The following is a 21,990-nucleotide window of genomic DNA, read 5'->3' on the forward strand; positions in this document are numbered from 1 at the left end:
CTCCTGATGGTGGAATAATCTTTTTCTTCCTGTATACTACAAATTACAACCTGTTCTCACATTCCCTGATAGCTCAGTGTGTTATTAAGTTGATTCCCAAGTGAAAGGTCACTGGTACGAATCGAGGATCCGCCATGAAGAAGATTTTCCAATAAAAGAGAAACAGCGTCATCCAGATCATCGATAGCGATCTCTCGGCCAAGAAAATTGGCAAATGCATCATGTGAGGCCATGACAGCTGGAAGAATATATGTTGAAATCCGTCCATCCATTCAAAAGCCAAGAGGTGACGTCCAGGCACAATATCGGAGGCAACAAGTCGCTCATCACAAGGTCTATCAGATCTGGTGACACCCGGCAGTGGAGGCGGCTCGTCTGCTCCATAATAGTGAAATCACAGAGGTCCATCCAAGCACTGAGCGACGCGCGTTACACAAGTCTGGAATGGTGGCCCGAAAAAAGGTGAAGAAGCCTCAACTTCAATATCCTCATAAGAAGCGTCGGCTCGAGTTTACAAAGAAGAACGAAAAGTGGAAGATTGGAGATGGGAGATTTGGAGCGATGAGACGAAAGTCAATAGACGGCTCTGATGGAGGCAAATGGATCTGGAAGAAACAAGGGAAAAAGGGGCAAATGGATCGAGAAATTGAAGGAACTGTGAAGTTCAGTGGAGGAAGCCTGATGATATGAGGGGGGGTGGGGGGGTTCACAGCCAAAGGCGTTAGATACTTGAACAGGATGGATAATCTCAATGCTGAGCTATATGTGAGGATCCTACAAGATGAGATACTTCATACACTCGAGTACTATGGGTATGAAAAGGACGACATAGTGTTCCAGCAGGACAACGACCCGGAGCATACGACGAGATTGGGGAAGAAATGGTGCAATGACAATGAAGTAGAGGAGCTGGATTGTCCTCACAGTCCCCAGACCTCAACCCAATCCAGCACTTGTGGGTATAATTGAAGAAAAGCTGTATACATCCCCAAGAGAGCGACCAGTATACACCAACACTGGGAACGTGTAGAAGAGACCTGGGATCAGATTTTGACGGCGACATGCTTGAAGCTAATGAAGAGTCCAGAAGGATTCAGCAGAGGTGAAAGCCAAAGGGGAATTTACAAAATACTAACAAAATAATACAAATGTAAATTTAAATTTTTAGGAGCAAAACAGCAACAATGCAGTGACCTGACAAGAATCTGCATAACTAATCATATGCTAAATAGCTGAAAGTCACATTTATATATGAGATAGTCAAGATGATTGTCTATAAAATGAAAGTCGTCTCACGCTCAAAGCTGTGAAATGCTATGGAGGAGACCCAGGGGGACCTCACTGCTGACACCAAGACATAAAAAAAGCTAGACTGCAGTTTGCCAAAATGTATATCAGAAGCCAGAATCCTTCTGGGAAAGCGTCTTGTGGACATATGACACCAAGTTAGAGCTTTTTGGTAAAGCACATCATTCTACTGTTTACCGAAAATGGAATGAGGACTATAAAATAGAGAACACAGGACCTACAGTCAAGTATGGTAGACGGTCAGAGATGTTTTGGGGTTGTTTTGCTGCCTCTGGCACTAGGTGTCTTGACTGTGTGCAAGGCATCATGAAATTTAAAGATTACCACAGGATTGTGGGTGGCAATGTAGTACTCAGTGTCAGAAAGGTGGGTTTATGTCTTAGGTCATGGGTCTTCCAGCAGGACAATGACCCCAAACACTTCAAGAAGCCCCCAGAAATGGATGGAAACAAAGAGTTGAGGAGTTCTGATGTGGCAGCAATGAGACCGGATCCAAATCCAATACAACATCTTTGGATAGATCTTAAAATTGCTGTTGGGAGAAGAGAAGATGCCTTCAAATATGAGAGACCTGGAGCAGTTTATAAAGAAGAGTCTGAAATTCCAGATGAGAGATGCTGATGCTTATAGAAAGTTTGTTGAGGGGAGGGTGTTTTAGTATGTGGGCTGTTGGGATTTGTGTGCCATGGCTGCTTTTTAGTCCCAGTCCCAGGCCTGCTTTCTCCTGACTGATAACTTTTAACAATAAGATCCCTTTGCTGTGTTGTCATCTGTTTACGGACCTTTGCTGTGTTGTCAACTGTTTATGGACCCTTCACTGTGTTCTCAGCTGTTTATGGACCTTTTACTGTGTTCTCAGCTGTTTATGGACCTTTGCTGTGTTGTCAGCTGTTTATGGACCTTTGCTGTGTTGTCAGCTGTTTACGGACCTTTGCTGTGTTGTCAGCTGTTTATGGACCTTTGCTGTGTTGTCAGCTGTTTATGGACCTTTTACTGTGTTCTCAGCTGTTTATGGACCTTTGCTGTGTTGTCAGCTGTTTACGGACCTTTGCTGTGTTGTCAGCTGTTTATGGACCTTTGCTGTGTTGTCAGCTGTTTATGGACCTTTTACTGTGTTCTCAGCTGTTTATGGACCTTTGCTGTGTTGTCAGCTGTTTACGGACCTTTGCTGTGTTGTCAGCTGTTTACGGACCTTTTACTGTGTTCTCAGCTGTTTACGGACCTTTTACTGTGTTCTCAGCTGTTTATGGACCTTTGCTGTGTTGTCAGCTGTTTACGGACCTTTGCTGTGTGGTTAGCTGTTTACAGACTTTTGCTGTGTTGTCAGCTGTTTTGTTTAAAAAAATGCAAAAAAGAACATTTTCAGGAAAATTCTTCTAGAACAGTGAAACTTTCAATGGGGGGTAATTAGAATCGCTGTAAATATTGGCGGCCATGTACTGACTACTATGCAACATGAGGATAAATGTGATTAATTCTGAACACAACAACATCCTCAATTATGAGAGGGTGTTCACACTTATGCAACTACGTTGTTATTATTTATTTCCCAAATTATTTCAGTTTGTTTCTCGATGAATTTATACAGATTATGGGCCACATGAAAAGGTGGAGAAATTCTGAAATGATTCTTGATAGGAGTTTTTTTTTTTTTTTTTTTTTACATAATGAAAACCCATGAATTTAACAGGGGTGTGTAAACTTTTTAGATCTATGGTATGTATGTGAATGAAATTTCGCAATCTCTGATTTCTTATCTTGTTCCTTTTGAGATGACTCATTATAAATGCGATAAACATACTTGAGATAAAGGGTTTTTCACACTAACAACAGGACAGGTGATAAACACGCTATAGCCGGGGGCCCCACGAGGGCCGGAGTCCATGGCTTGGAATTTGGCGGTGGCGCCTGTGCATTGCCGTACAACGCCATAATCCTTTATTCCCAATTGAATTATCAATACTTTTGAAGAAGAAAAAACGTTTTCCCAAATTCTGCGTGAATTTTAAAAGATGCCGTTCACACCGAGTCATCTGCCGCGGGGACCAGTTGTTTTTGGAGCCTGTCCCCCCCTCCCCAGACTTTGGCTGTTTCGCCTCCAGGCCCAAACACTGCGCAGCTGCATTGTGTGTGACTGTTGCGCTCAGGGCGGTGAATAACATGGACGATCTGCTGAGGTAGCAGCTGTCTGCATATATCAGTATGGACTGGACCCCGAGTGACGTAGGGAAACATTGACACCACGATCATAATATTACTACATGAACGATCTAATCAGGGAGATTTATCCAAAATATTGAAAAGAAGAGCAGTTTGCCATAGCAACCAATCAGATTGCAGGTTTCATTTTCCAAAGGGACTCTGAGAAATGAGAGGTGAAATCTGATTGGTTGCTAAGCGCAGTTCTTTCACTTTACACTAGTTACGATCCTTTTCTTACCATTCTGCTGCTGCGGAGTCTTAAGTCCTTTATCTATGAAGATCGGTCAGAGCTCCTACTTTTGGTTCTGACAGTTCTCTCTGCTTTCCCCGGCCTTCTCTCAGTGTTAGAGGTGGAGGACATTGAACACAGCTCTCCACAATGTAATCTGAAGAGTAAGCATCTACAGTCTCAGAGAGGGCAGATAAAATATAATTAGCCCTTAACGACACCTGTTATGTATGTCATGAGTTGTTTCCCTGCCTTTGATGCAGGCTCGTACACTGAGCCCGCATCTTTCCCTGCATAAGTCAACTGATTTAATCAGCAGACATCTGCCTTTAATAACTTTAGATGAAGCGGCGCTAAACCCACGGCTGTTTGTTAAATGCCACTGACAGTGGGATTTAACACATGCCAGCAGGGGGGCACGCTGTTCTGACCCCTTATTGACGCGCCCGCAACGTGAACGTGGGACGCCAATGAGTTGTCATGACAACCAAGGGTCTGCTGATGACCCCTGTGTCTGTCAACTCAATACCCCTATGAACGCCAGCCCTTGGCCAGCGTTCATAGAAGACTCTGATTTGTTCTACATACACCAAGGCTGTAGCACTGCGGTATATAAAACAAATCATCAGACTATTGCAGGTTCAAGTCCCCTATATCACTGGGAGAGACACACAGAGCTCACATCCAGCCTATATTACTGGGAGAGACACACAGAGCTCACATCCAGCCTGTATTACTGGGAGAGAGACACAGTGCTCACATCCAACCTATATTACTGGGAGAGACACGCAGAGCTCACATCTAGCCTATATTACAGAGAGAGATACAAAGAGCTCACATCCAGCCTATATTACTGGGAGAGACACGCAGAGCTCACATCCAGCCTATATTACTGGGAGAGACACGCAGAGCTCACATCTAGCCTATATTAGAGAGAGAGAGAGAGATACACAGAGCTCACATCCAGCCTATATTACTGGGAGAGACACACAGACCTTCCATCCAGCCTATATTACTGGGAGAAACACACAGACCTCACATCCAGCCTATATTACTGGGAGGGACACACAGACCTCACATCCAGCCTATATTACTGGGAGAGACACACAGACCTCCCATCCAGCCTATATTACTGGGAGGGACACACAGACCTCACATCCAGCCTATATTACTGGGAGAGACACACAGAGCTCACATCCAGCCTATATTACTGGGAGAGACACACAGAGCTCACATCCAGCCTATATTACTGGGAGAGACACAGAGAGCTCACATCCAGCCTATATTAGAGAGAGAGAGAGATACACAGAGCTCACATCCAGCCTATATTACTGGGAGAGACACACAGACCTCCATCCAGCCTATATTACTGGGAGAGACACACAGACCTCACATCCAGCCTATATTACTGGGAGAGACACACAGAGCTCACATCCAGCCTATATTACTGGGAGAGATACACAGACCTCACATCCAGCCTATATTACTGGGAGATACACAGAGGTCACATCCAGCCTATATTACTGGGAGAGACACAGAGCTCACATCCAGCCTATATTACTGGAGAGACACACAGAGCTCACATGCAGCCTATATTACTGGGAGAGACACAGAGAGCTCACATCCAGCCTATATTACTGGGAGAGACACACAGACCTCACCTCCAGCCTATATTACTGGGAGAGACACACAGACCTCACCTCCAGCCTATATTACTGGGAGAGACACACAGACCTCACCTCCAGCCTATATTACTGGGAGAGACACAGAGCTCACATCCAGCCTATATTACTGGGAGAAACACACAGAGCTCACAACCAGCCTATATTACTGGGAGAGACACACAGAGCTCACATCCAGCCTATATTACTGGGAGAGACACACAGAGCTCAAATCCAGCCTATATTACTGGGAGAGACACAGAGCTCACATCCAGCCTATATTACTGGGAGAGACACTCAGACCTCACATCCAGCCTATATTACTGGGAGGGACACACAGAGCTCACATCCAGCCTATATTACTGGGAGAGACACACAGAGCTCACATCCAGCCTATATTACTGGGAGAGGCACACAGAGCTCACATCCAGCCTATATTACTGGGAGAGACACACAGACCTCACCTCCAGCCTATATTACTGGGAGAGACACAGAGACCTCACCTCCAGCCTATATTACTGGGAGAGACACAGAGCTCACATCCAGCCTATATTACTGGGAGAGACACACAGAGCTCACATCCAGCCTATATTACTGGGAGAGACACACAGAGCTCACATCAAGCCTATATTACTGGGAGAGACACACAGACCTCACCTCCAGCCTATATTACTGGGAGAGACACAGAGCTCACATCCAGCCTATATTACTGGGAGAGACACACAGAGCTCACATCAAGCCTATATTACTGGGAGAGACACACAGACCTCACCTCCAGCCTATATTACTGGGAGAGACACAGAGCTCACATCCAGCCTATATTACTGGGAGAGACACACAGACCTTCCATCCAGCCTATATTACTGGGAGAAACACACAGAGCTCACATCCAGCCTATATTACTGGGAGAGACACACAGAGCTCACATCCAGCCTATATTACTGGGAGAGACAGAGCTCACATCAAGCCTATATTACTGGGAGAGACACACAGAGCTCACATCCAGCCTATATTACTGGGAGAGACACACAGAGCTCACATCCAGTCTATATTACTGGGAGAGACACACAGACCTCACATCTAGCCTATATTACTGGGAGAGACACACAGAGCTCACATCTAGCCTATATTACTGGGAGAGACACTCCCAAAAGAGAAAAATCTGAAAGTTGCATTAAGATGCCAACTGCATAGCAGGGGTTGTGAAAAATGAGTGAGAATTGCAAACTGAAGGTTATAGCGGTTTCACACCTATCAGATTTTGTTTCAATTCTTCATATTCTCCAAGATCTCTGTTTGCAGTCAGTGAATGAGAATAGTTGTGCACGTTCCTGGTGCAGACTGACGATAGGTTGTAAGTCATAGTAAATATTAGGAAGACTTCCAAATCCGCACAGAGGAGACCATTGCCAGTGGCTTTTCTACTTCCAGCATCTCCAGTGTTCAGATGACAGAGGTTATGCGGAGGAGAGACAATTTCAGGCAGATCACTCATCCCCATATAACAACCAATGGACATACGTAACATCCCTTTGTATAACATTTCCATATCAATGTGTTGTCAAGATCTCTGCTTGCTGTGTAAAGCACAGTAACCCTTCTTTCTTCACTTTCCTGCAATCAGGAGCATTATACAATCACAATTCCTGTTTAGTTCATTTGTGGAGGAGAGAGCTCCTGGCTCCTGCCCCACCGTTACTCTGCAGTCACAGGCCTCAGGCCTACCCCAAACCCACAGCTGCACGGCACATTCACGTCAGCATTGTATGCGGGGCCATCGTGATGCCGGCATGCTCTGCAGCTGTCAACCTCTAATAAGCCTCTAATAGGCCAGAGGCCTAGGGCCTAGGCTGTGGCAATAGTAGTTGAGCACTGTGGAGGCAGACTGCGGCAATAGTAGTTGAGCACTGTGGGGGCAGACTGCGGCAATAGTAGTGGAGCACTGTGGGGGCAGACTGCGGCAATAGTAGTGGAGCACTGTGGGGGCAGACTGCAGCAATAGTAGTGGAGCACTGTAGGGGCAGACTGCGGCAATAGTAGTGGAGCACTGTAGGGGCAGACTGCGGCAATAGTAGTGGAGCACTGTGGAGGCAGACTGCGGCAATAGTAGTGGAGCACTGTGGAGGCAGACTGTGGCAATAGTAGTGGAGTACTGTGGGGGCAGACTGTGGCAATAGTAGTTGAGCACTGTGGAGGCAGACTGCGGCAATAGTAGTTGAGCACTGTGGGGGCAGACTGCGGCAATAGTAGTGGAGCACTGTGGGGGCAGACTGCAGCAATAGTAGTGGAGCACTGTAGGGGCAGACTGCGGCAATAGTAGTGGAGCACTGTAGGGGCAGACTGCGGCAATAGTAGTGGAGCACTGTGGAGGCAGACTGCGGCAATAGTAGTGGAGCACTGTGGAGGCAGACTGTGGCAATAGTAGTGGAGTACTGTGGGGGCAGACTGTGGCAATAGTAGTGGAGCACTGTAGGGGCAGACTGTGGCAATAGTAGTGGAGTACTGTGGAGGCAGACTGTGGCAATAGTAGTGGAGTACTGTGGGGGCAGACTGTGGCAATAGTAGTGGAGCACTGTAGGGGCAGACTGCGGCAATAGTAGTGGAGCACTGTAGGGGCAGACTGTGGCAATAGTAGTGGAGCACTGTGGGGGCAGACTGTGGCAATAGTAGTGGAGTACTGTGGGGGCAGACTGTGGCAATAGTAGTGGAGCACTGTAGGGGCAGACTGTGGCAATAGTAGTGGAGTACTGTGGGGGCAGACTGTGGCAATAGTAGTGGAGCACTGTAGGGGCAGACTGTGGCAATAGTAGTGGAGCACTGTGGAGGCAGACTGTGGCAATAGTAGTGGAGCACTGTGGGGGCAGACTGTGGCAATAGTAGTGGAGCACTGTGGAGGCAGACTGTGGCAATAGTAGTGGAGTACTGTGGGGGCAGACTGTGGCAATAGTAGTGGAGCACTGTAGGGGCAGACTGTGGCAATAGTAGTGGAGTACTGTGGAGGCAGACTGTGGCAATAGTAGTGGAGTACTGTGGGGGCAGACTGTGGCAATAGTAGTGGAGCACTGTAGCGGCAGACTGCGGCAATAGTAGTGGAGCACTGTAGGGGCAGACTGTGGCAATAGTAGTGGAGCACTGTGGGGGCAGACTGTGGCAATAGTAGTGGAGCACTGTGGGGGCAGACTGCGGCAATAGTAGTGGAGCACTGTGGGGGCAGACTGTGGCAATAGTAGTGGAGCACTGTGGAGGCAGACTGCGGCAATAGTAGTGGAGTACTGTGGAGGCAGACTGCGGCAATAGTAGTGGAGCACTGTGGGGCAGACTGCGGCAATAGTAGTGGAGCATGGTGGAGGCAGACTGCGGCAATAGTAGTGGAGTACTGTGGAGGCAGACTGCGGCAATAGTAGTGGAGCACTGTGGGGCAGACTGCGGCAATAGTAGTGGAGCATGGTGGAGGCAGACTGCGGCAATAGTAGTGGAGTACTGTGGAGGCAGACTGCGGCAATAGTAGTGGAGTACTGTGGGGCAGACTGCGGCAATAGTAGTGGAGCACTGTGGGGCAGACAGCGGCAATAGTAGTGGAGCACTGTGGGGGCAGACTGTGGCAATAGTAGTGGAGCACTGTGGGGGCAGACTGTGGCAATAGTAGTGGAGCACTGTGGAGGCAGACTGTGGCAATAGTAGTGGAGCACTGTGGAGGCAGACTGCGGCAATAGTAGTGGAGTACTGTGGAGGCAGACTGCGGCAATAGTAGTGGAGCACTGTGGGGCAGACTGCGGCAATAGTAGTGGAGCATGGTGGAGGCAGACTGCGGCAATAGTAGTGGAGTACTGTGGGGGCAGACTGTGGCAATAGTAGTGGAGTACTGTGGAGGCAGACTGCGGCAATAGTAGTGGAGTACTGTGGGGGCAGACTGTGGCAATAGTAGTGGAGTACTGTGGAGGCAGACTGTGGCAATAGTAGTGGAGCACTGTGGGGGCAGACTGTGGCAATAGTAGTGGAACACTGTGGGGGCAGACTGTGGCAATAGTAGTGGAGCACTGTGGGGGCAGACTGTGGCAATAGTAGTGGAGTACTGTGGAGGCAGACTGCGGCAATAGTAGTGGAGTACTGTGGGGGCAGACTGTGGCAATAGTAGTGGAGTACTGTGGAGGCAGACTGTGGCAATAGTAGTGGAGCACTGTGGGGGCAGACTGTGGCAATAGTAGTGGAACACTGTGGGGGCAGACTGTGGCAATAGTAGTGGAGCACTGTGGGGGCAGACTGTGGCAATAGTAGTGGAGCACTGTGGGGGCAGACTGTGGCAATAGTAGTGGAGCACTGTGGGGGCAGACTGTGGCAATAGTAGTGGAGCACTGTGGGGGCAGACTGTGGCAATAGTAGTGGAGCACTGTGGGGCAGACTGTGGCAATAGTAGTGGAACACTGTGGGGGCAGACTGTGGCAATAGTAGTGGAGCACTGTGGGGGCAGACTGTGGCAATAGTAGTGGAACACTGGGGGCAGACTGTGGCAATAGTAGTGGAGCACTGTGGGGGCAGACTGTGGCAATAGTAGTGGAGCACTGTGGGGGCAGACTGTGGCAATAGTAGTGGAACACTGGGGGCAGACTGTGGCAATAGTAGTGGAGGACTGTGGGGGCAGACTGTGGCAATAGTAGTGGAGCACTGTGGGGCAGACTGTGGCAATGGTAGTGGAGCACTGTGGGGGCAGACTGTGGCAATAGTAGTGGAGCACTGTGGGGCAGACTGTGGCAATGGTAGTGGAGCACTGTGGGGGCAGACTGTGGCAATAGTAGTGGAGCACTGTAGGGGCAGACTGTGGCAATAGTAGTGGAGTACTGTGGAGGCAGACTGTGGCAATAGTAGTGGAGGACTGTGGGGCAGACTGCGGCAATAGTAGTGGAGGACTGTGGGGCAGACTGCGGCAATAGTAGTGGAGCACTGTGGGGGCAGACTGTGGCAATAGTAGTGGAGTACTGTGGAGGCAGACTGTGGCAATAGTAGTGGAGCACTGTAGGGGCAGACTGTGGCAATAGTAGTGGAGGACTGTGGGGGCAGACTGTGGCAATAGTAGTGGAGCACTGTGGGGGCAGACTGCGGCAATAGTAGTGGAGTACTGTGGAGGCAGACTGTGGCAATAGTAGTGGAGTACTGTGGAGGCAGACTGCGGCAATAGTAGTGGAGTACTGTGGAGGCAGACTGTGGCAATAGTAGTGGAGCACTGTGGGGGCAGACTGTGGCAATAGTAGTGGAGTACTGTGGAGGCAGACTGCGGCAATAGTAGTGGAGCACTGTGGGGACAGACTGTGGCAATAGTAGTGGAGTACTGTGGAGGCAGACTGTGGCAATAGTAGTGGAGTACTGTGGAGGCAGACTGCGGCAATAGTAGTGGAGTACTGTGGAGGCAGACTGTGGCAATAGTAGTGGAGGACTGTGGGGGCAGACTGTGGCAATAGTAGTGGAGCACTGTGGGGGCAGACTGTGGCAATAGTAGTGGAGTACTGTGGAGGCAGACTGCGGCAATAGTAGTGGAGTACTGTGGAGGCAGACTGCGGCAATAGTAGTGGAGTACTGTGGAGGCAGACTGTGGCAATAGTAGTGGAGTACTGTGGAGGCAGACTGTGGCAATAGTAGTGGAGCACTGTGGGGGCAGACTGTGGCAATAGTAGTGGAGGACTGTGGGGGCAGACTGTGGCAATAGTAGTGGAGCACTGTGGGGGCAGACTGTGGCAATAGTAGTGGAGCACTGTGGGGGCAGACTGTGGCAATAGTAGTGGTGCACTGTGGGGGCAGACTGCGGCAGCACAAAGGTGGCCACATAGGAAGACATTATTACTCTATGGGGGCAAAATGGAGTATTTTTACTATATTGGGGTCACATATGGTGACATTAGTACTTTATTACTATATGGGGGCCACAAAGATGGACAATACACCTGTATAGGGGCATAATATGTGGACAATACTACTGTATGAGGGCCACTGTAAGGGCAATACAACTGTGTGTGGACACAAAGGGGGCGTAAGTATTACTAGTGTATGGGGGGGTCACAGAGGGGAACATCACTACTGTATGTTATTTTTGGGGATGCTGCTATTGTGAGACAAAAGGGAGATACTGTTACTGTAGAAAAGGGGGATATTGTGGGGAGTCTGCTCTAGAAGTGATCAACCCCAGATGAGTCCTCGCCGGAAGAAGTCATTATAGCGGTCAGCAACGGATAGAGAAGAAAAGCAAATGTCACTTCCTTGGAGACATCACTGGTGAATATCTGGACTTACAAGTACTGTATATACTGATAAACGTCCTCTATAGGGTCATCACATAGTGGTGATAGTGTTTGTATTACTGCTTTCCTTATCAGTGTGGTGGTATTAGTAGGTCACTATCTGGTGGTAATTTATGATTATGTTGTGGCGGCATTTTCTTTACCTTGTATATAGTACTATTTGTGTATTAGTCTTGGTATACTCCGTTTTGCTCATTAACAATATAGTAGTTATATTCAGACACAATGCAGTAGCAATATATGGTCATGGTGTGGCGGCATTATTTTTACGTTGCATGTGGTATTATTAGTATATTGGTCTTGGTATACTCAGTTTTGATCAGTAAAATTCTGGTGGTAATATTCAGACTCTCTATAGTGGTAATATATGGTCATGGTGTGGTGGCATTATTTGTTTCTTGTATGCGGTATTATTGGTATATTGGTCTTGGCATACTCAATTTTTCTCATGAACAGTATGGTGGTTATATTCAGACACAATGTGATAGTAATATATGGTCATGGTGTGGCGGCATCATTGGTATATTGGTCTTGACATACTCAATTTTGCTCATTAACAGTATGGTGGTTATATTCAGACGCATTGCGGTAGTACTATATGGCCATGGTGTGACGGCATTATTGGTGTTGGTCTTGACATCCTTTTGCTCATTAACAGCATGGTGGTTATATTCAGACACAATGCGGTAATAAAATATGCTCATGTTGTGGCGGTATTATTTTTACCTTGAATGTGGTATTCTTGGTATATTGGTCTTGCTATGCTCAGTTTTGTTCATTAAAGTATGGTGGTTATATTCAAATGCAATGCAGTAGTACTATATGGTCATGGTGTGGCGGCATTATTGGTATTGGTCTTGGTATACTCAGTTTTGCCCATTAACAGTATTGTGCTTATATTCCGGTACAATGCGGTAATAAAATATGCTCATGGTGTGGAGGTATTATACATCCCTTGTATGTGGTATTATTGGTCTTGGTATACTCAGTTTTGCTCATTAACAGTATGGTGGTTATATTCAGATGCAATACGGTAGTAATATATCGTCATGGTGTGGCGGCATTATTTCTATTTTGTTTGTAGTATTATTGGTATATTGGTTTTGACATACTCAGTTTTGCTCATTAACAGTATGGTGGTTATATTCAGACACATTGCTGTAGTACTACATGGTCATGGTGTGGCGGCATTATTGGTATTGGTCTTGACATCCTTTTGTTCATTAACAGAATGTTGGTTATATTCAGACACAATGCGGTAATAAAATATGCTCATGTTGTGGCGGTATTATTTTTTACCTTGAATGTGGTATTATTGGTATATTGGTCTTGCTATGCTCAGTTTTGTTCATTAACAGTATGGTGGTTATATTCGGACGCAATGTGGTAGTACTACATGGTCAGGGTGTGATGGCATCATTGGTATATTAGTCTTGACATACTCAGTTTTGCTCATTACCTGTATGGTGGTTATATTCAAACGTAATGCAGTAGTACTATATGGTCATGGTGTGGCGGCATTATTGGTATTGGTCTTGGTATACTCAGTTTTGCTCATTAACAGTATGGTAGTTCTATTCCGACACAATGCGCTAATAAAATATGCTCATGGTGTGGTGGCATTATTTTTACCTTGTATGTATTATTGGTATATTAGTGTTGGTATACTCCAGTTTTGCTCATGAACAATATGGTGGTTATATTCAGACACAAAGTGGTAGTAATATATGGTCATGGTGTGGCGGCATTATTTCTACCTTGTATGTAGTATTATTAGTATATTGGTCTTGGTATACTCAGTTTTGCTCATTAACAGGTTGGTGGTTATATTGAGATGCAATGCGGTAGTACTATATGGTCATGGTGTGGTGGCATTATTGGTACTAGTCTTGACATACTCACTTTTGCTCATTGACAGTATTGTGGTTATATTCAGATACAATGCGTTTATAAAATATGCTCATGGTGTGGCGGCATTATTTCTACTTTGTATGTGGTATTATTGGTAAATTGGTCTTGGTATACTCAGTTTTGCTCATTACCGTATGGTGGTTTTATTCAGATGCAATACGGTAGTAATATATGGTCATGGTGTGGCGGCATTATTTCTACTTTGTATGTAGTATTATTGGTATATTGGTCTTGACATACTCAGTTTTGCTCAGTAACAGTATGGTGGTAATATTCAGACACTCTGTGGTGGTAATATGTGGTCATGGTGTGGCGGCATTATTGTTTCTTGTATACGGTATTATTGTTACGTTTGTCATGGTATAGTGGAATTTGTTCAGTAATAGTATGGAGATAATATGTTACTCGGTAACTATATGACTGCATTATTTAGAAGTACAGATCTTTATATAGCTTTTTATGGGCGGCTCACACAGACCTTACTGGGGTCCAAGCATCTAAGCACCATTCTATTGGGAGTGGTCAATAGGACTTTAGTCGCTGCCTGTAAGGTCAATAAGCCGCTATTTACCTACACAGAAACGCTAGGCCCGGGGGACACGCTGACATTTTTGTGCAGTGACTAAATGAAAAAAAGCGTGAAGAGGCGACGTTCTTGTCTGGACTCATCACATGTCGCACATGTAGTAAAGGAGAAACGCGACCAGTAGCGTCACAGTCTAATATTCGGATTCACATTCTTCAGGGAAATCAGCGATTTGGAAACATATTTTTGAGAAGTCGTCTCAGGAAATCTACTGTAAGGTCACGGCCGTCCCTATATATACTGGCTGAAGGTCAGCTTCTCTGATACACAGTGCCAAATCCACTGCTTCCCTTCCCACAGATATGAAAATTCTAGCTGTCTCCACCAGGGGGAGCTCAGGAGTTAGTTTATTGTGAGCTCCCTCTAGTGGTGGCTGCAGGCAGCAAGAATAGTGCGAGTATCACTGTGCTTTAAATTCCCCTACTGTTTTGTGTATGCAGCTCCAATGCAGAGCCATGAGTTACTATAAATACAGACTGCAAACTCGGCGGCGTCTTCTGACCTTGCAATCATTCTCTCTTCTACCCGATTTACCAGCTAAACAAAAGTAAAAAAGTATATTGGGAAAGCTTCCCCCTCCCCCACCCTCCATCATTACTGACGGGCAGCGCATAGTATCCCCATCACATATGGCAGCTGCTATTATGGGCTGAACCTTCATTCTTTAGATTACAGACTATAAATTAACCAGGGATTGAGACGCGCCGCTTCTTTAAGGATGAAGTCCACTGCTATAAGATATTACATAGTCAATGCCCATCACCGACCAGAAATACTGCAGAGTCTGCACTGAGGAGGGAGAGACCCCCAAACACCTTCACTCATCATCATCATCATCACTCAGATCCCCCATAACAGAGCGTCATCCACAGATCCCCCATAACAGAGCGTCATCCGCAGATCCCCCATAACAGAGCGTCATCCGCAGATCCCCCATAACAGAGCATCATCCGCAGATCCCCCATAACAGAGTTTCATCCGCAAATCCCCCATAACAGAGCGTCATCCGCAGATCCCCCATAACAGCGTCATCCGCAGATCCCCCATAACAGCGTCATCCACAGATCCCCCATAACAGAGCGTCATCCGCAGATCCCCCATAACAGAGCGTCATCCGCAGATCCCCCATAACAGAGCGTCATCCGCAGATCCCCCATAACAGAGCGTCATCCCCAGATCACCCATAACAGAGCGTCATCCGCAGATCCCCCATAACAGAGCGTCATCCGCAGATCCCCCATAACAGAGCATCATCCGCAGATCCCCCATAACAGAGCGTCATCCGCAGATCCCCCATAACAGAGCGTCATCCGCAGATCCCCCATAACAGAGCGTCATCCGCAGATCCCCCATAACAGAGCGTCATCCGCAGATCCCCCATAACAGAGCGTCATCCGCAGATCCCCCATAACAGAGCGTCATCCGCAGATCCCCCATAACAGAGCGTCATCCGCAGATCCCCCATAACAGAGCGTCATCCGCAGATCCCCCATAACAGAACGTCATCCACAGATCCCCCATAACAGAACGTCATCCACAGATCCCCCATAACAGAGCATCATCCACAGATCCCCCATAACAGAGCGTCATCCGCAGATCCCCCATAACAGAGCGTCATCCGCAGATCCCCCATAACAGAGCATCATCCGCAGATCCCCCATAACAGAGCGTCATCCGCAGATCCCCCATAACAGAGCGTCATCCGCAGATCCCCCATAACAGAGCGTCATCCGCAGATCCCCCATAACAGAGCGTCATCCGCAGATCCCCCATAACAGAGCGTCATCCGCAGATCCCCCATAACAGAGTTTCATCCGCAAATCCCCCATAACAGAGCGTCATCCGCAGATCCCCCATAACAGCGTCATCCGCAGATCCCCCATAACAGCGTCATCCGCAGATCCCCCATAACAGAGCGTCATCCGCAGATCCCCCATAACAGAGCGTCATCCGCAGATCCCCCATAACAGAGCATCATCCGCAGATCCCCCATAACAGAGCATCATCCGCAGATCCCCCATAACAGAGCATCATCCGCAGATCCCCCATAACAGAGCATCATCCACAGATCCCCCATAACAGAGCGTCATCCGCAGATCCCCCATAACAGAGCGTCATCCGCAGATCCCCCATAACAGAGCATCATCCGCAGATCCCCCATAACAGAGCATCATCCGCAGATCCCCCATAACAGAGCATCATCCGCAGATCCCCCATAACAGAGCATCATCCACAGATCCCCCATAACAGAGCGTCATCCGCAGATCCCCCATAACAGAGCGTCATCCGCAGATCCCCCATAACAGAGCGTCATCCGCAGATCCCCCATAACAGAGCGTCATCCGCAGATCCCCCATAACAGAGCGTCATCCGCAGATCCCCCATAACAGAGCGTCATCCGCAGATCCCCCATAACAGAGCGTCATCCGCAGATCCCCCATAACAGAGCGTCATCCGCAGATCCCCCATAACAGAGCGTCATCCGCAGATCCCCCATAACAGAGTTTCATCCGCAAATCCCCCATAACAGAGCGTCATCCGCAGATCCCCCATAACAGCGTCATCCGCAGATCCCCCATAACAGCGTCATCCACAGATCCCCCATAACAGAGCGTCATCCGCAGATCCCCCATAACAGAGCGTCATCCGCAGATCCCCCATAACAGAGCATCATCCGCAGATCCCCCATAACAGAGCATCATCCGCAGATCCCCCATAACAGAGCATCATCCGCAGATCCCCCATAACAGAGCATCATCCACAGATCCCCCATAACAGAGCGTCATCCGCAGATCCCCCATAACAGAGCATCATCCGCAGATCCCCCATAACAGAGCATCATCCGCAGATCCCCCATAACAGAGCATCATCCACAGATCCCCCATAACAGAGCGTCATCCGCAGATCCCCCATAACAGAGCATCATCCGCAGATCCCCCATAACAGAGCATCATCCACAGATCCCCCATAACAGAGCGTCATCCGCAGATCCCCCATAACAGAGCGTCATCCGCAGATCCCCCATAACAGAGCGTCATCCGCAGATCCCCCATAACAGAGCGTCATCCGCAGATCCCCCATAACAGAGCGTCATCCGCAGATCCCCCATAACAGAACGTCATCCACAGATCCCCCATAACAGAACGTCATCCACAGATCCCCATAACTGTGCATCCGACATATAAGCTTCTTAACTTGCGTTGACTATGAAAGTATCTGCACATTGGCGGTGGCTTTGGACGTCCTGAGATCCCACCGACACTGAAAATAAATCCTAAACAGTGCACTGTCTGTGCTGGTGTATTATGTGCACACAATGCTCCTTTTCCTTCTCTGTACGTTTCGGCCATATTATGAGCCGCCCCTCGTCGTCCCCTTTCTCCACGTTGCAGGTCACCAGTCAGAATCTATATTTAATGCTTGATTAATGGACTGTCTCTATGACGCCACCATATAATTATTGCTGAATCCTCATCTCACCCCTCCCCGGTCCTTTGTGTGTTACACGTTTAGCAGTGTATAGAGTGTAAGCTCTGTGGCCCAGGGGTTTATAGCTGTGGGGATAACACAGTGGCTCTGCTATACAGTAGTGCTGACATTTACATTCCCATTTCTATTTTTTGTGCTCATGCACTGCAGCATTTTCCTGTCTGGGCGGATCATTAAGTAATGTTCATCCAGAGCCACCTGGTTCATAGATATGATGCTAAAACTACAGAAGACAGAGGAGTGCTGGGCATCTAACTGAGGGTCTCAGGAGTGCGGGGTATTTACATGTCACTGAGGGTCTCAGGAGTGCGGGGTATTTACATGTCACTGAGGGTCTCAGGAGTGCGGGGTATTTACATGTCACTGAGGGTCTCAGGAGTGCGGGGCATTTACATGTCACTGAGGGTCTCAGGAGTGCGGGGCATTTACATGTCACTGAGGGTCTCAGGAGTGCGGGGCATTTACATGTCACTGAGGGTCTCAGGAGTGCGGGGTATTTACATCTCATTGAGGGTCTCAGGAGTGCGGGGCATTTACATGTCACTGAGGGTCTCAGGAGTGCGGGGTATTTACATGTCACTGAGGGTCTCAGGAGTGCGGGGTATTTACATGTCACTGAGGGTCTCAGGAGTGCGGGGTATTTACATGTCATTGAGGGTCTCAGGAGTGCGGGGTATTTACATGTCACTGAGGGTCTCAGGAGTGCGGGGTATTTACATGTCACTGAGGGTCTCAGGAGTGCGGGGTATTTACATCTCATTGAGGGTCTCAGGAGTGCGGGGCATTTACATGTCACTGAGGGTCTCAGGAGTGCGGGGCATTTACATGTCACTGAGGGTCTCAGGAGTGCGGGGCATTTACATGTCACTGAGGGTCTCAGGAGTGCGGGGTATTTACATCTCATTGAGGGTCTCAGGAGTGCGGGGCATTTACATGTCACTGAGGGTCTCAGGAGTGCGGGGTATTTACATGTCACTGAGGGTCTCAGGAGTGCGGGGTATTTACATCTCATTGAGGGTCTCAGGAGTGCGGGGCATTTACATGTCACTGAGGGTCTCAGGAGTGCGGGGTATTTACATGTCACTGAGGGTCTCAGGAGTGCGGGGTATTTACATCTCATTGAGGGTCTCAGGAGTGCGGGGCATTTACATGTCACTGAGGGTCTCAGGAGTGCGGGGCATTTACATGTCACTGAGGGTCTCAGGAGTGCGGGGCATTTACATGTCACTGAGGGTCTCGGGAGTGAGGGGCATTTACATGTCACTGAGGGTCTCAGGAGTGCGGGGTATTTACATGTCACTGAGGGTCTCAGGAGTGCGGGGCATTTACATGTCATTGAGGGTCTTGGCAGTGGGGGGACATTTATGTGGCATTGAGGGTCTTGGCAGTGGGGGGACATTTATGTGGCATCGAGTGTCTCAGGAGTTTGGGGCATTTACATGTTTGGAGCATTTACATGTTTGGGGTCTTGGGAGTTTGGGGCATTTACATATTCAGGGTCTCGGGAGTTTGGGGCATTTAGACATCATTGAAGGTCTTGACAGTGGGGGGACATTTACGTGGCACTGAGGGTCTTGGCAGTGGACAGACATTTACGTGACATGGAGGGTCTTGGCAGTAGAGGGACATTTATGTGGCTTTGAGGGTCTCGGGAGTGCAGAGCATTTATGTGGTATTGTGGGTCTTGGGAGTTTGGTGCATTTCTATATCACTCATGGTCTCCGGAGTTTGGGACATTTATTTGGCACTGAGAGTCTTCGGAGTGTGAGTTATTTACATATCATTGAGGGTCTCGGAAATGCAGGGCATTTGTGTGGCAGTGAGGCTCTCAGGGCATATATGTGGCATTGAGCGTCTCAGGAGCTTGGAGCATTTATATGGCATTGAGGGTCTCGGGAGTGTGGGTATTTACATGTCATTGAGGGTCTTGGGCGTTTAGGGCATTTATGTGGCATTGAGGGTCTCGGAAGCTCTGGGAAATTTTGTGGCATTGAGGGTCTCGGAAGCTCTGGGAAATTTTGTGGCATTGAGGGTCTCAGAAGCTTGGGGCATTTATGTGGTATTAAGGGTCTCAGAAGCTTGGGGCATTTATGTGGCATTGAGGGTCTCAGGAGCTCAGGGCATTTATGTGGCATTGAGGGTCTCAGGAGCTCAGGGCATTTATGTGGCATTGAGGGTCTCGGGACGTTTTTGTCGCATTGAGGGTCTCAGGCATTTGGGGTATTTTTAGGGCATTGAGGGTCTCGGAAGCTTGGGGCATTTCTGTGGCATTGAGGGCCACAGGAGGGTTATTTCCATATCATTGAGGGTCTCGGAAGCTTGGGGCATTTCTGTGGCATTGAGGGACACAGGAGGGTTATTTCCATATCATTGAGGGTCTCGGAAGTGCAGGGAATTTATGTGGCATTGAAGGTCTCGGGAGCCCGGGGCATTAATGTGGCATTGAGGGTCTCGGAAGTGCAGGGCATTTCTGTGCCATTGAGGGTATCGGAAGCTAGGGGCATTTTTGTCAACTTGAGGGTCTTGGGAGTTTGGGGAATTTATGTGGCATTGAGGGTCTCGGAACTGAGTGACAACGTCTATGTACACGGTAATGATCGTCTCTTGTGGTTGTCACCCGTCATCTATTATTGGGAGTTGGCCCAGCTTAGGGCGAGTTTACTTTGGAGGGATGGGACTCCATACGGTATAGCTCTAGTTATTGGACCTCCAGGTCTGGCGTCAGACCCTGGACCTCGTTATAGGCGGCCATTGGCGGTTATCACCCAGCATGTATAATATATTAAGGAATGGGCTAATATAATATAACATGCTGCCCAGGGCATTTAGTAATTATATACATATAATGTCCATTTCTTGTCCATACCTCTGCTTGTAGGCATCTCGCTCCCTCTTGACCTTCCCCAAAACATTGTAGAGAGCTCTGATCTCAGGGGTGATGGTATCAATCTGAACTCCGACCCCGTCAGCGTGACCCCAATAAGCCCCACATCCGCTGCCCACCGAGCCCACGTCAGACCTGGTCACCAGCCTGCGATTCCCGTAGACCCATGGTTGAGGAGGTGGTGCAGTTGGTAATGGACGAGTGAGCCCCAAAAGAGGTGGTGGTAAAATGGGTCCCACAAAACCTGTCTGGATAGCTTGGTCCTTGGTGACCGGCCCTGCTCCTTGGGCTCTTTCCAACGCCCTCTCCAGAGAGCGGTTTCGACGTTCCAGCTCATGCACCTTGGCCAAGAAGCAGCGAAATCTCAGGTTGAGGGTCTTCAAGACGCTGATGTTGGAACCAAAGTCATTGCGCAAAGCCGAGGCCCCCCCACCCTGAGCATAGGGGGCCCCGAGGAGTAGCGACGACTGCGGCGGTGATGTGGGGCTGTCCCCAGACTGCAGAGGGGAGTCCGACGAAATCAGGAGAAGATTGGGAGTCATTAGCGGATTCATAGCCGGGGCTATTCTGAGCACTGCGGAGAGGAGGGAGAGGACCAGCAAGAGCAGGAGGATGATGGGGGTGGTGGTGGTGGGAGGGGAAGTCACATCATCTCTGTGTGAGGGATATTAGTGGAGGAGAGGGGGATGCAGAGCGATGATAGAGGGAAAAGGGAAGGAAGAGAAGAATATGATGACTGGTGAGAGAGGAATGGGCTGGAGGAACAAGACTGGGCTGTGACGTGCAGCGAGAGGGGGGGACATTCCTGTTCTTCACCGCAGGCAACACACAGACCAACTGCAGAGAGTGGGGGAGGAACAGACGAGAGGAGAAATGGGGGGACGCAGCGGGGAGACAGGAGGCAAAAAGAGCAAATTGGGGGAAATACGATAACGAAATTGTGGGGCTTATATACAAAACATCTGCAAAACAGAAGATGAATCAACCAATCAGAAAGCGGCTGTCATTCAAAAAATGGCCTCAAGGGAATGAGAGCTGGATTATAATTGGTTGCTATGGTAAACTGCACCATTCTCCTTTGATAAATGACCCCCATTATGCTCCGCCGCAAAGTGGAGATATCCCATAACCATTGACATTATCCCATAAGAGCACTTAAAAGGCCCTAATAGAAACTGCTTCTTAAAGGGAAGGTGGTTGTTATGGGTAACTGCTCCACCTTCACTTGATATATCGCCACCAGCATGGTCATCTATAAAGTGGGGGACATCCCATAAATGATGGTCAGGTCCTGAGCGCAGACACCACAGAGGAAGATTGGTCTTAAAAGAAAACATGGAGCAGTTGCCCATAGCAACCAATTTCAAGCTCTCCGCCATTTTGTAAATGACAGATAATATTCCCCTCACCATTTTCTATAATGTTGTACTATA

At 48.3% G+C, this 21,990-nt stretch overlaps 1 protein-coding gene across 3 annotated transcripts in view; it reads right to left on the reverse strand.

Moving 5' to 3' along the window:
- IFFO1 (intermediate filament family orphan 1) overlaps positions 1-21,312 on the reverse strand; it is a 38,664-nt gene extending 17,352 nt beyond the window's left edge. Inside the window, exon 1 of one of the 3 annotated variants that reach the window (XM_075348324.1) lies at positions 20,540-21,309. In XM_075348324.1, coding sequence (XP_075204439.1) covers positions 20,540-21,111 — 572 coding nt within the window. In that variant the 5' untranslated portion in view covers positions 21,112-21,309. Of the gene's footprint in view, positions 1-20,539 lie in introns of all 3 variants that reach the window. The other 2 variants (XM_075348326.1, XM_075348325.1) reach the window with 2 other exon arrangements.
- Positions 21,313-21,990: the final 678 nt, after the last annotated feature.

Source organism: Anomaloglossus baeobatrachus, chromosome 5 (assembly GCF_048569485.1).
Source record: "Anomaloglossus baeobatrachus isolate aAnoBae1 chromosome 5, aAnoBae1.hap1, whole genome shotgun sequence".
Classification (NCBI taxonomy): Eukaryota; Metazoa; Chordata; class Amphibia; order Anura; family Aromobatidae; genus Anomaloglossus; species Anomaloglossus baeobatrachus.